Source organism: Leptidea sinapis, chromosome 22 (assembly GCF_905404315.1).
Source record: "Leptidea sinapis chromosome 22, ilLepSina1.1, whole genome shotgun sequence".
NCBI lineage: Eukaryota > Metazoa > Arthropoda > Insecta > Lepidoptera > Pieridae > Leptidea > Leptidea sinapis.
The window spans coordinates 2,664,914-2,680,810 of record NC_066286.1 but is presented as its reverse complement, the minus strand read 5'-3'; the positions used below and the strand labels follow the sequence as shown (position 1 = coordinate 2,680,810).

The 15,897-nt window shown below is 34.3% G+C and overlaps 1 protein-coding gene across 5 annotated transcripts; it reads left to right on the top strand.

The window, feature by feature from the left end:
* The first annotated feature begins 654 nt into the window (after nt 1-654).
* LOC126970979 (zinc finger protein 33A-like) lies at nt 655-10,968 on the top strand. Of its 5 annotated transcripts, none has more exons than XM_050817140.1 (3): nt 655-748; nt 942-1,094; nt 3,605-5,918. In XM_050817140.1, the coding sequence occupies exons 2-3, from the start codon at nt 972-974 to the stop codon at nt 5,513-5,515; spliced, it is 2,034 nt and encodes a 677-aa protein (XP_050673097.1). In that variant the 5' UTR covers nt 655-748; nt 942-971; the 3' UTR covers nt 5,516-5,918. The 5 variants fall into 5 exon arrangements, with proteins under 5 accessions (XP_050673097.1, XP_050673098.1, XP_050673099.1 ...); XM_050817141.1 differs by lacking the exon at nt 655-748 and adding an exon at nt 750-830; XM_050817142.1 differs by lacking the exon at nt 655-748 and adding an exon at nt 9,134-10,968 and having other exon boundaries at nt 873-1,094; nt 3,605-5,518.
* Nucleotides 10,969-15,897: the final 4,929 nt, after the last annotated feature.

Below are 15,897 nucleotides of genomic sequence, written 5' to 3'. Positions count from 1 at the left end.
TAAAATAACAGAACCAAATTAACTTTAACACTAGTGCTATATTTATTTAGGTTCCTATTTTAGGCTACGGAAAACTTCAGTAAAAAGTATTATTATCCTCTTTTTATTTATTTATTTAGTGGCACGGGATGCAAGTCCATAAGCAATTATTATCCTTGTATCGACAGCGTTCTCAAGGATATAATCAACACTTTGCAAAAAAAAATTACAGACTTTTTGATTAATTACGTTTTTTTTTATTTTATTGTAAAGGAAAATATTGTGCAGTTTCCAGAAATATAAATTAAAATGTGATGCACTAACAAAATTTGCTAAACTCTAACAATAAAAAATAGTCATCCAGTGTTTTATGAAAATGTTAATATTGCAATATTAAATCCACAGGAGTTGACTACGGAAAAGTAGTTGAAATATTTTAAATAAAGGTAATAAAAAAGTGCACTGCTTTTCTAAAGTAACTTTCATATGCAGTACTAAATTATTCTACCCTTAAGTATGTACATATGTACGTAATTATTACATTCGAAAGTTTGGCCATAGATGATTAATTTGAGAGGTTTTTTTACGTTATAATTGGTAACTGATTCACAGAAAATTTTAAAGTTTGGCAGCACTGGGCCGATTGAGTTTCCGGCATCTATTCTCTCAATATGGCGCTGAGTAGGTGGTGCCCTCTTTAGTCGTTACAAGTGTAACTTTTCACATACTGTCATACTGAGGTGTTGCACGCGTTGCGCCGCGGCCGTTGGTATGTATTCCCTGCCTCTACACGACGCCATCTTACAACGCTCTCTTGTCTATAATTCAAATAGATTGTATTTATGGGCAAGGTCCGTAGATAATTTTAGTCTTTGGAAGTTTGGTTTATTATTTTGTCCTACGATTCTAACCAACTATTGTCAAAATAATGTCTCTTCAACGCTTTTATTTATATTTTTCAGATTCAGATTTTTCGTATCAAATTATAATGTATGATATATTTTAAAATGGAATCCTGGCCCTTGCTGTGTCGGAGTTGTCTTTCGCCAAAATCTACAGTGTCAATAATTGGTGAAAATTTAAAGGAGAAATTTTTTCATACAACCACGATCGAGGTGAGACTACTACGCAATTTGTAATATTTTTATAATGACTGAATACTATAAAGATAATATTTACAGGTTAAAATTACCAACTAGGTATAACCGAACCAAAAAATACCCTAGTAAAAACTATTTGGGCATTATATTTGATAGTGTTTTATTTTAAACGTCAGAAACATAACAACCATTTCTCAAAATTATTAACACAAGAATTTATAAAGAAAACTAAATATGTATGTATTATTTTAATATCTTTCTTCTAAGTTAGTTCAGATTTAAAAGTAAAACTAGAATGACATACAAAGTAGAAAACAGACAGGTATCGCCATTATTTGTATACCAAGGTAAGTTCTATAATATAGTTCAGATCAGTAATAATACTAGAACATATTAGATAAAACAATAGTGTGTTGATCAACTGCAAACCAGAAAGTTCATAACTTATCTGATAAGTGGAGGGTATTATGAAGGTAGAAGATATGTATATCTATTGGTGTTTTTAATATTTATCTTGGAATATTATGAAAATTCCAAATCTCTTTGTGTACATTAACACACATTTTGCCTTGTCGACACCAGATTTAATATTGGACCATATTAAATTTAATTATATTGAGATCCATCAATCAATCAACTTAAATATGACTTCATCACCTACTCTATCAAATCGTACTTCATCCTTCATCTAACTGTCAATAACTATCATTCATTCTATTATATTTCACAGACACAGAAACGAAGAAACTTTCATTGTTATCAGTTAAGTAAGACAAGTATATCTTTGAAAAGATATACAATCTTTCTTTTGTTCATCACAAACTATGTAATGTGGTGTTTGATCACATAATCTGAAAGTGGTCACTATGAATGGATGAAGTACTTCATCATACATCATCACATACGGAATTTGCTATAATTAGCAAATTCCAATATTTTTATTCAAAATCTAATATATAAAATTCTCATGTCGCAGTGTTTGTAGTTAAACTCCTTCGAAACGGCTTGACCGATTCTCATGAAATTTTGAGTGCATATTGGGTAGATCTGAGAATCGGACATCTATTTTTCATCCCCCTAAATGTGGTCCACACTGATTTTTTTTTTTTAATTTTTTTGACATTTTTTTTAAATTTGTTTGATTATGAGTCAGCATCAAAAAATACAACTTCAAATTTTAACCCATCTATGATCAACAGTTACTTTTGTATCGCGATTTTAATATCGGCAATAAAGCATTTGCTGGGTCAGCTAGTAGGATATAAAATCACTAATTAAAGGTCTAAAACTTCCACCAATTCCAAAAGGTATGTCTCAGACCTGAGAAGAATGGGCGCAATAATCTCAGTGGGCTTTTTTTTTATAAAAATATGGTTACAATGTAAAATCATCAATCAGCTCTGCTGTCAGTTCATGAGGGATCCAATGACAACAAAGTTTCCGGACTTTCAATTCTTAAAATTTTCTGAATTTGGCTCATACGAATCCCAATAGTCCTCAAATTATTTCATAGGTAATCTTTTCGTTGATGGCATTTGAAGGCCGCCCTCCAAGAAATTAATCATATAAAGAAACCCGACGTCTCTCAAATTCAGCAAATGGTGCTTAAGCAAGGTGTTTGAAAAATTTACTTGTTTTTTTTATTTTATCTTTACTTACATTAGAAGTGTTTGTTACTTAAGTCAAATTAAGTTTTATATTATTACTTGACCATATATTGAATCCATTTTTTTAACAAGATATATTCTCTGAATAGCTGATTCCCTAAAGTGCAAATTTGATGTTCACAATCTATCTCCCTCAAAATCCACTCACATATTCATAAAAGATTTTAATTTGTAATACTCTTAATAATTTAAAGGATCTTATTTTTTCATGAGATATCCTAAATATTTAATTTTAAAGTGCTAGAAGACTGCATTATAGATTTTAACATCTCTCTCAGAGCATTCTTGTTGGGTTGAGTGATTTTCCATAACTCATTGTGTACCATGTGCCTATTTTGAATGATTTGAGGCGTCTTTGAGTTAGAGTAGTTACACCTTAGTGAACCACACAAGCATAGAATATAAACTTTAAAATCATAGATAACATTAAAATATGGAGTAGTATTACCGTCATTCGCACACAACTGCAGATCTGTATTTATGTAGATATCTTCTCTTAATCCACAAAGTTGATATTATCTCAATCAATCACTAATACTCACTGCACATAATATGTGAATTTTCCCTAGCAAAATCTCTAACGTTTCTGTTGATCTTTTTTGAGACATTCTGCCAGTGCAAGACACTCAACTGTTGAGTTGGTCCTATACTAAAGTGATACAAGTTTTTGATTGTTCAGAACACAGCTGGTAGCACTTAGCACTTAATTATACGTTGTTAGCTATTCTGTATTTAGCATTTACATTATTTTTTATTTTAGCAAAATTTTTACTGTAGACTGAATTATTTTAATAAGCAAAATGTTTGTGATTTTCATACAATATTTATTCTCATCATAAGTTTGCTATCAATTTTCAGATTAAAGAAGAGGATGGATTGCCATGTTATTTGTGCAATGATTGTTACTCAATAATGACTATAGCATATGAATTCAGAGAACAGTGTTTAAAGATGGATGAGACATTAAAGACACAACTGTCATTGTTTACAAATCATGAAAATCTTGATAATGAAGCTATTGAAGTAAATGAGTGTGGTATAGAAGATGATACATCCAAAGAATCAATGAAGAAACTTGCAGCTATTATTAAAAATGAGCCGATGGATGATGATGATTGTTACTATGTTTTAGTAATTGATAATCCTGATGAAGAAACTTCAAACTTTCCTAGTATTACTAATATAAAGCAAGAAGAAGTAGAAGACCTTAACACTGATTCTCATATAGATGAAAGTGACAAACAAAATGAAGAAACTCAAAAGCAGTTTGAGAATTGTGTTGATTCATTTTTAATTTCTAAACCGATTGTATCAACTACTGTGCCAGATACTATATTAGAAAATGAGGAAGGTCATGAGAATGAGATTGATTTTGAAACAATTCAGGGGAATTTTATTGATGAGCCTAGTATAATCCATAAAGATGACTCAGCTCAACCATTGCATGAGGTGAAGGACCTAAAATCAAATAATTTCTTGAAAATAATTACTCCAACAGGTGTTGAAAAAACCATATGGCTCCAAAATGCAAGTGATATTAAATATATTACAGACAGCCAAGAGGCAGATGATAATGAGGAATCTGGTGAACAGGAAGAAATAGTATTTTATGAGGATGATGAACAGCAATTACAAATTCTCAAATGTGAAGGATCAGAATTAGTTATTGAATATGCAGATGAAGACCAGATAGCAACCGTCATACAGCAAGAAGATGGTACATTCCTGTGTGACTGCGGAGAATCATTTAAAGATCTTGTGGAGTACCAAAACCATCAGTACAAACATAATCCTGCAGGAGACAATTTGTGCAATAAGTGTGGTAAAGGCTTTGAGACACCTGAGATTTTGGCTGGCCACATGCAGTTACACAAATCAACATCTACACTAGTTGAATGTCAATTTTGTAATAAATATATTAAGCGGAGTGCATTGACACATCATATAAAGTTTGTGCATAGTGTAAAGCCGAAATGTACAATCTGTGATAAAACCTTTGCAAATCAGAATAATTTAAAACGGCACATGATGATACATAGAGGCATCAAAGAATTCGAATGTGATATTTGCATGAAACGATTTAATCAAAAAATAACAATGCAAACTCACAGATTGACACATTTAAATTCAACTACATGTAGTGTCTGTGATACAATGTTTGAGGATAGGGCATCATTGGTAATACATCGAGAAAACAATGGATGTACTAACGCAAGTGCTACTAAAGTAAAGGATGACCTTCTGAAAGCTGTAAAAAGGGAAATAACAACGAATGATGGAAAACTCTTGGGCTATGCTTGCTCCTTGTGCAAAAAGATGTTTTCAATAGAATCGGCTTTAGAGCAGCATGTTGAAAAAGTTCATATAATTGAAACATTAGAAGAAAAGAAGATAAACAAACAAATGAAGAGGTTTGAGTGTAAAAGTTGTGGGAAGAATTGTGCAAGTCAGGCAATGCTTGTAATGCATGAGAGAGTGCATACAAATGAGAGGCCATTCCCATGTCAACTTTGCACATTGAAGTTCAAAACAAAAACACATTTACGGACACACCAGTTGACCCACACACGTGAAAAGAAATTTGGTTGTTCAGTTTGTATGAAGTTCTTTGCGTTGAAGGGTAACTTAGTTGTACATTTACGTACTCACACAGGGGAACGTCCTTATGTATGTTCAATATGTGATGAAGCGTTCATTGATTCCAAATACTTGAAGAAACATAAGTTAAGAAAACATGCTATTGAGAATGTTCCGTGGAACCAATATTAAGTGGTGAGTTACACAGTGACATAAAACCTTTTTGTTGTTACAATAAAACTTTATTGTCCGGTTAAATTCAAATGCTCTTTTGACTCTCATATAATTTGCAGTTAGATACTAACTTGACTTTGTAGGAATAATACTATTATGCACCAGTGTGTAATATTATTTTATCTACTTAAAGATTCTAAAACATTTAGCTTATTGCCAACATTAAAAGACCCAATGTCCTAATAAGCAATACATTGTGCAAACAAAAAAAGCGCGTACACCTTGCTTAAAGGCCGGCAACGCTCCTGTGATTCCTCTGTTGTTGCAAGAGATTGTGGGCGGCGGTGATCACTTAACAACAGGTGACCCGTCCGCTCGTTTGTCCTCCTATTGCATAAAAAAAAAAAAAAAAAAAAAACAAGTGTTGTAATATAATTCAGAACAACATCAATTTCATAATAACACTTCTTTGGATGATATTATGGCTATGAGGAATGGCTTTTTTAATGTTAGCAGTAAGCTAACTGTTTCAGTATCTTTTATAGAGGATTCATATTATGGGTGTAGATAAAGTCTTGTATGCAACTGTTGATAATTAGGTATTAAAACACTCATGTGATACTATTATTTAACCCTCATCCGTGTTTTAATACCCCTTTATTACACAACAGTTGCATAAATAACTATTATGGCCCTAATAATGATGTAATAAGGCTCACTTTTCGAGCCAGTGTTTTGAAAAAAGTCTTCTGTATTCAATCATTGTGATTAGGGCTTATAATTACAACAGTGCCTGTGTCCTCTTTTAGGCTGTATGTAATATATTATGTAACTTGTTATAATGCTTAATTAATTTGATCTTAGTGTTTTGCTTTTAATGAAATAAGTTTAATTTCATTTTTTGATACATGATACTCTTCAGACCTTTCATAATGAAGGTGTAGTCATTGTTTCTAAGTTTGTCCATTTTCAAAAATTAAATTAATTGCTTTTTATTTGTTTAGGGCTGTATTATAAAGATAAATCGGAATATCTCTCACAAAGGTGAGCACAGAGAGAAAAACAAATTATTTTATAAAAGCTTGTACCAAAATTTTAATTTAATTGAATATTTATTTAAGTATGTTTTTGTTAGTTTAGCTGGGCTGTTTACACACTTAGCCTCTTGATTGGGTCATTGTGCGTATCTGTTCTTCTTACTCCAACCAGTCCAGATCGTCCCAGAAGTCTACAAGTCCTTTAAAAATGTCTGTCTGTATGTCACTAATGTTATAAGATCAACTAAAGCAATTTATTTTTTTTATTATAGCTACAAATTTTATCAAAACATTGATGGTGATTGTTACGTTTTTTCTCATAGACTTTTTTTATATGAGTAGCGGTGGTTCCGGTCCATGTGCTACAGTTTTTACAAATATTTTTTGTATATAAAAATGTTTGAAATAAAACTCCTGTGGGTTGGAACAGATATGGGGCCCAGTCATGTCCATTTCTTTGTGATGACAGCATGCAGTCATGAAGTGGTGTGCTTAAGATGGGTATGATATGTTGCATAAAGGCATTATATACACTTTTAAGTCCGTCCCTTAATGCCAACAAACCTTTATTCCAGACAGTTTACAACTGTTATATGTTAAGTTAGTGATAAGTCCATTGGATATTACCATAGATTGTTTAATGTATCTAAAGTCATCAAATAATTTCAAAAACATTTATTTATCATCATTATTTAAGTAATGAGTTTTGGCATATCAGCCATATTTTCCAGGAGAGACAGTTATTTTTCAATAATCTTTCCAATGAACCTTCTGGCATCCTAAAGGATTTAGCAACAAATCTTTTACTTTCACATGGTCCAGATGTAGAACATGTAAAAGGGTATATATTTGTGTATATTTATGTATTATATAAGTCTGTTTTTTCTTATCGAGCCTTATTCTGTAGTTGTAAATTTTAAAAAAATACTGTTTATTTCTTATAATAAACTAGCTCACCTCAGACACGTTGTATACATAATAAATAAAGTACTGTTATTTATGAATTTGTCAATAATATTTCATAACATCAAGAATTATTTTGTAAAATATGCTCCCTGTTGTTATAATGGAATTGTTGCACAGCAGAACTGTCAAACCGTGCGTCAATAAATTCTCTCATAGAATATATGTTCATACGAAACAAATATTAGAAATAAAAATAATTGCTAGTCCCAAATCGAAATAAAAACTATCCTATCTCACAAGTTGGACTAAACTGCACTCCATTAAAATCCGTTCTATAGTTTAGCCCCCTTATTCATAATGGTCCGCTAACTTAAAACAGCCGCTAAGGAGTGTTTTTTCTCATTTTGACTTAGATCAATAGAAGAAGACAGAGTGAGAATTAGCAATGCTTTAAGTTAGCAGCCTATTATGAATAAGGGGGTAGGAGTTCACTGGAAACAAACATCAGGACACTGGAGATATAAATTGTAAGATAACTAGCGGCTTTATGTAGTTTTACCCGAATCTTGAAAGATCTTGTTGAAAATTATTAATTACCATAGTTTGTCACATAATGTAGCTTCTTATTAGTGATAAAATTTTAAGATCAGTCGAGCACTTGTTGACTAACTTTTACTAATATAATTCTAAAATTTGATTCTGTCGTAGCTTACATAAATAAATAAAAAGTGTGTGTGTGTGTGTAGTTGTGTAGCTACTTATGGCATGTACACAACTACACAGAAAAGTATATAAGTCTTATGTACCTACGCATGCAATAAGATATGCTTCTTTGGCGTAACAAAACAAAAAATCTTCGAAAAAAAATATTCCTGGTGATATTTTACGTTTGTAGAAATAACAATATTGTAATATATAAGGTATTAAATACAACCAATGAAAATATCGAAAATATTTGAATAACGTTTGTATAAATATTATCATTAAATTATTTTTGTACAAGTAGAAAGAAATGTTTTTTTTTACAACTTACACATACTCAAATATATTTAATTCTCGTCCAGTTTAGTACACATATATTTCAAGAGACTTGGTAGCTGAAATATGATAGAAATGGTCTAGTTGACCAGCTAACGTCAGGGTGTGGAATTTGCACTAGAAATTCACTCTTGATATTTTTTCCCTAACGTTAAAAGAACGTATAACTTCAAAAATAAATCTAAATCTTTTAAGCACTTACAAACGTCTTCATAATCAATTAAAAAGAAATTATGCTAACGCTATCTCTTATAAATTTAGGTACCTTATCCTGTGATTCCTCTTGTGTTGCAAGAGAATGTGGGCGGCGGTGATCACTTAACATCAGGTGATCCGTACGCTCGTTTGTGCTGCACCTCTTCCTTAAAAAATTTGAATAATTTCCCTACCAGGGATGAAGTGTCGTATTTTAATACGACACTTCATCCCTTTTAAGTTTGGATATGCTGTTATTTGGAGAGTTTTGCACTGAACACTTTGTCATTGCGTGGCGTTGTATTCCAAGCGCGGTCGTAACACAACATATCGAAAACTGCCTAATAGACGCGTAGGCAGGGTTTCGCTTCAGAAAACTTTTAAGTATATGGTTAAGACACACCGTAGCATACAAGACATAGTGCTCGTTTTGTGAGCATATTGTTTATTTCTTTTCAAGCACGTACCCGCACACATACTCAACAAAACATAACAGAAGTTAACTGCTTGCGTCACACCAGGAGCCGAGAACTGCGAATTCGTCAACTTGTCGCCCACTTAAGCCTAGATATATAGAGTAAATATTGGTTTACTTGATTTGTTTCTCAACCCAATAGAATGGAAAATTTGCGAACAGCAAGTTAATATGAAAATCTAAAGAGTTTTTGTATTCTGAATGAATATGCCATACATACCTACAACGCCATTGAAAACAAACTATCCATATGTAACTAAACGTGTTTCAAAATCAGATATACTTTATTTAATTAGGCTTAAACTAAGCGCTTTTGAATCGTCGAATATGTTGGTAAAAGTAGAGCTCGTGAAAAGAACATACAAGAAACTCAACGGCCACTCTTTTCAATCAATAGAGTATTTTACAATGTTTGTAATATATGCATAAAAAATTAAGGTGCTGCATCCAATATATGAATTATGTTAGTTAAAAGCGTTTTAAATACCAAATATTTAATAAAAAGTAATAAAGAATAAACTGTATAAATATAGTATATTATCGTATATTAGATGCACCAACCTTTAGAGCTTGAATTCATTGTATGTGTGAGGATGTATGATGGTCGTGATTACTGTCACAATTAGCAATCGCATCCAAAGTATGATATCACGATCATATTCATAAGTGTCAGTTTTTTAATTAATTTTTTACATTCCCAAAATTGTACTCAGTAAAAATGTAATCTTAGAGTAACTGTATTTGTTTATAAAATGAATAAAAACAGGTGTATTAATAATGTTCGATCGACAAAATTGATTCTGGACCCTCTTTGCTGATTATTCTTTTAAAATCATAAAAACAGTTAAATATTTATATTATATTTATTTAGTTAGCACGAAAAAGATTGTATGGCAATTTGTGGCCAGTGTCGAATAAAATTATAAGTTACCTAGGAAATGTATGTTCAAGCTAATTTTGACGAAATTACGAAATCTTTATTAATGACGGTAGGAAAATAAGACATTAGGGTGCGTCACGATTCTATTTTGGCAATAATAATTGAGTTTGTGGGAGTCATGAAAATCGTTGATACAAATATATGACAAATGTTTTCACTCACGGACGAGTAAAAAAAGAAGGACTCCGCGCCGTGATATTAGCAAGTGACACTAGCACCGTTATGCAAGTGTGTGTGCGGTTACGGGGGATACTAGTAACACAATTCTTTCTCCCTTAAATAATGCATATATGGCCACAAATACTTATTTAGTATCGTTTTTACACTTTTTCCACAACGGACGACGGCATTTTAAAAATATTTTATAGAGATACACACTGATCTATCACAGACGATGACAATTCTCATAATGGCCGCCTGTCGGCCTGTAGTAGTGTAAGTGTGTGCGTGGGGCCTATGTATTTACACATTAATCGGCTTGTTTTGGTGCTACACTGTTATGTAAGGTGACACGGAGTCCTTATTTTTTTACTTGTCCGTGGTTTTCACTAACCGGTAATCCAACCGGTCCCCGGTTTTACCTTAGTAGTCATAGACTAACCACGGGGCCTGAGGGGTAGTGTTTACTTACGACAGTGCTCAATCAATATGTAAGTATGTGTTGAACTAGGCCTAAATTAAATTATCAAAAGCAAAATATAGATATTAGCGTAATAAACAAGACTGTAAGTAGTATAACTATATTGTAAAAAATGCTATTATTATTATAATTGTATTTATAACGTAGGTATTTCAATTAAAATGAATCCCCTATGTATAAGTGTGCAACACGTTTCTGTTTTGTATAATTTATAACTAATAAAGAAGTTTATAAAGATTAGTTTGTTTGTTTTCATGGCATCAATTGGAATTCAATATTAAAAAGAGTTCAAGAAGTTAGAGATTTGGGGGTAATCCTAGATAGTGAACTCACATTTAGAACCCACTATAATCGTATCATATAAAAATGCTTGATTTCGTTTTAAGGCAGGGCAGGGCAGTTTAAAAAACAGCATACATATTTAATTTTATACAATGCTTTTGTCTGGTCACATCTTGAGTATGCGTCATTGGTTTGGAACGCCTGCTATAATATTCATATATACTGCTTGGAACGTATTCAAAATAAATTCATTAAGCATTTAGAGTTCCGAAAACATTTAGAACCCACTTTTAATTTTCACTCGAACGATTTAAGTTCTTTGAAAGACCGTCGCACCCATAGAGACATAATATACCTGATTTTCCATATCTATTAAGTAAAATAGGATTACACTGCAGAAGGCCTACATCCCGATGTATTAGATGTTGCCTATGCGAGAAAAGTACACGGAAAGAACAGGTTTATAATTCGGGCATGTAGCTGTTACAATAGAGCATACAGTCATATTGACATATTTCATAAAAAGTTAAATGTTTTCAGATCACTGGTTTGTGATAATAAAAATAATTACTGATTTTTTTAACCCCGTTCTTATATTTTTTCTGAATCCTTAACTCATTTGTAACTAATTCATTATAGTATTGTGTAATAGGCGTGTATAGTATGGTGTAACTTATATAGCTTGTAATTAGTTGTTAATTTGTATTACTTTTGTTTTGTGGTTTTTATCTTACCGTTGGTTACCTTTTTAACTAAATGTGTAGATATTTTTGGAAACTTCACTGATGAGGGGGAGTTTTAAGATTTGTTAATATTTATCATAATACTGTTTGTTTCCAATACATGAATAAATAAATAAATAAATATTGATCGTAAACATATGTCTGCCGGTCAAAATTTTATTCATCTAAAGTTCCACAGCATCAAACGTTGAGGATAGACGACTGGTACTCCTCAGGTCGTCAACAGGCGTCGCTGCCTGGGATGACTGGTCTATATTAACATCGCGAACCCCTTTCTTCAGTAATAAGTGAAACTCACTGACCTGTATAAACACCACTGGACAGGCTGTTTCATATATTTGACTGCAAATTTTTGTGCCTATTTGAAGCGCCACTCGCGAGCGTCCAGAGAACTAATTTTGTACGTTCCTACAATACTCTGAAGTATTTTTAAATTTTGTATTAATTTCGTTAGTTTTCCGTGTTATTTATACTTCAAGAATCAACGTAATAAAGCCAACATTTTTTTTTTTGTAAATAATTTCCCACTATCTGTGTTGTCATCACTAGTTTTAGTCCCGCAGACTCTCGCTAGATGGCCAACCACGCCAAAATGCCGAATATCAAACAGGCACAAAAGCATTTTGACAGCCGCCAGTCCAGTCGTATATAGTAGAGGTCAGTAGTTTACTCCTATGCGCGCATCAGGGTAATTTTTTTACGGATGAAACGTTGTAAGTATTAGTGACACGAAAATGTGGGACGTTTTTGTCCAAAAAGAGGAAGAGAGCGATTGAGACAGAGTGAGAAAGGATGAACGTAGCATGGAGCGAGAGAGAAAGGGAGATCGAGAAAAAATATTATATAAATTGAGTTCACGTCGCGAATTCTACTTTTTCTTCTAACGAATGAAAATGGGTGGTATCTTATATTAATAATTTTAGTTATTATACTTACAAATTTTAGCGCAAGTATGTACCTAATTAAATATTTAATAAATTTTATCTAATACATACTACATGGAATTCATTTGACAACACATAATTTATGGTTTGTGCGCCATCTATAATTGGCCTTTTCTTCACATTTATATTGCGTCAGCTATTCGACGCTAGGTGGCTCTGTTACTGATAAATTTTATTTAAAGATTAACATAATATTATTATGTCCGGACTACTATGTATATATATAAAATTTGTAATAATTATTACGAGGAAGAGAGATATAAAAAGATTTAGCTAAAATATAGTTCCTGTTTTTACGGATATAGATTTAGATACATCAGAAATTTTGTGTAGAAAGGAGGAAGCTATTCGTCACTAGATGTCTATAAGTCTTAAAAAATGTGTGCGTGTAATTATTATGCGCGATTACAGTAAAAAATTTTGATTCATTAGCTATTTTATTTAGCTAATCTTAAAACCATCTTATGAGCTGCATTGGCATTTTTTTACCAAGAATAAAAATAACTATAGCTATTATAATTATTGTAGTTAGGTAACAACAAAATTACCTATATGTTACTTAGATATAATGAAACAAAAAGTTTATATGAAATTATCACATCGTTTCGTACAAGTCATGTCATTACGAGTTTTTTTTTTATGGAATAGGAGGACAAACGAGCGTACGGGTCACCTGGTGTTAAGTGATCACCGCCGCCCACATTCTCTTGCAACACCAGAGGAATCACGAGAGCGTTGCCGGCCTTTAAGGAAGGTGTACGCGCTTTTTTTGAAGGTACCCATGTCGTATCATCCCGGAAACACCGCACAAAGAAGCTCATTCCACAGCTTTGTAGTACGAGGGAGAAAGCTCCTTGAAAACCGCACTGTGGAGGACCGCCACACATCCAGATGGTGGGGATGATATCCTAACTTGTGGCGTGTCGTGCGAAGGTGGAATTCGGCGGCAGAAATCAGGTTAAACAGCTCTTCGGAACACTCCCCGTGATATATGCGGTAGAAGACACACAATGAAGCGACGTCTCTACGCAACGCCAAGAGATCCAGCCGTTCACAGAGGACTGAGTCCCCGACAATTCGAGCTGCTCTACGTTGCATGCCGTCAAATGGATCGAGCAGATGCTGGGGTGCGCCAGACCAGAGATGACAGCAATACTCCATGTGTGGCCGGACCTGCGCTTTGTAGAGCGCTAGAATGTGGGCCGGCTTGAAGTATTGCCGTGCTCTATTGATGACGCCCAGCTTCTTCGAAGCCAATTTGGCTTTGCCCTCCAGATGGCCACGGAATTGTCAATCGCTCGAGATTTCGAGACCCAGTATTCCGATACTAGGCGCGGCTTTAAGAGAAGTGTTCTCGAAGAGCGGTGATACGACAAATGGGGTTTTTTTAGTGGTAAACGCGCAAACTTGAGTCTTCTGGAGGTTAAATTGGATAAGGTTCAATTTACCCCATTCCGCGACCTTCTCGAGAGAGGACTCGATAGAAGACACAAGTTTCTCCCGGCACTGGTCGACGATTTCCCGAGAGAGACCTGCATGACCCGTGTATACGGCATCACCAGTGCTGTCGTCTGCATAGCAATGTATGTTGAAGGTGTCCAACATATCATTGAAATGCAGAAGAAACAGCTTAGGAGATAACTCATAGCCTTGGGGCACTCCAGCATTCACGGGCTTCGGGTTCGAGCAATATCCGTCGACAACGACCTGTATGCTACGCCCAGTGAGGAAGCTGGAGGTCCACCGGCACAAGCTCTCGGGAAGCCCAAATGATGGAAGTCTTGAGAGGAGCGCCTTGTGCCATACACGATCAAAGGCCTTCGCTATATCCAGGCTAACTGCCAGGCCTTCCCCCTTGCTTTCAATAGCCGCCGCCCATCTGTTAGGTATACCAGAAGATCACCTGCCGACCGTCCATGGCGAAAGCCGTACTGTCGGTCATTGATCAACTGGTGACCCTCTAGGTATACTAAAAGCTGGCGGCTAATTATGCTCTCCATGATTTTGGAGAGCAGGGAGGTAATAGCAATAGGCCTGTAGTTCGCCGGATCCGAACTGTCTGATCGGATGGACAAGGGCTGACTTCCATGAGTCAGGGAATACGCCTTTGGAATAAGAGTGCCGGAATAAACGCGTTAGCACCGGCGTCAACTCAGGGGCACACGTTCTAAGCACGATTGGAGAAATGCCATCCGGCCCGCTCGACTTCCTGACGTCCAACGAAAACAGAGCTCGCCTAACAGTTTTCTGTCTGAACTGTACTTCAGACATAGAGCTCTGACACCGCGGGATGGATTTTAATTAATTGAAAACCTATCTGCCTTTATGCTCTACTTTTGTTGACATTATATTTTACACATTTTTTAGAAATCAAAAATAATATTGAAGGAACGTGTAAGGTAACATAAATCACACTTGGCAATTAATTTTAAAAGACTATATATAGAGCGTTACTTCAATTCGAAAAATAATTTGAGTTAGTCTCACACGCGTCCTAAAAGTTTTATTTAAAAATTTATTATAGTTATCATTATCAGAGAAAAATGACTGAATGATAACTAACCACCCAATCGTTCTAATGTTTGTTATAAGAAAGAACTTATTGGCCGCCATTGAAATGGTAATGTAGAGTCTTGGTTACAAAATATTGTATTATATACTGTGTACATACTTGTTGGATATCTAGTAACACTGTGATAGTATAACAATGAAGTGCAATTCTTACGTGCATTTGACCGAATATTATTTTCATTGGCATTGACAATATGAACTTTTTTTCCCTCTCGAAAGTGCTCAACTCACCTGAAAAATAGTACATTAGTGCGGCTGCCAGCAAAAGCTCCTTTGCACAGGATGTCGGCTAGATTATGGGTACCACAACGGCGCCTTTTTCTGCCGTGAAGCAGTAATGTGTACCTAAGCTACTGCTACACAGTACTCTGTGTTTTGGTCTGAAGGGCGCCGTAGCTAGTGAAATTACTGGGCAAATGAGACTTAACAACTTATGTCTCAAGGTGACGAGCGCAGTTGGAGTGCCACTCAGTATTTTTGGGGTTTTTCAATAATCCTGGGCGGCACTGCATTGTAATGGGCAGGGCGTATCAATTACGATCAGCTGAACGTCCTGCTCGTCTCGTCCCTTATGTATTTAGACAGTCCATCAATGCCTAGTTGTAGTCAAGGCCAAATAATAAATAAAT

What these genes read in the sequence shown, in the direction of transcription:
- LOC126970979 (XM_050817142.1), top strand. Translation starts at nt 972, where the DNA reads ATGATATATTTTAAAATGGAATCCTGGCCCTTGCTGTGTCGGAGTTGT. An exon ending in TTCATACAACCACGATCGAG is followed by an intron (nt 1,095 to 3,604) that starts GTGAGACTACTA and finishes ATCAATTTTCAG; the next exon opens with ATTAAAGAAGAGGATGGATT.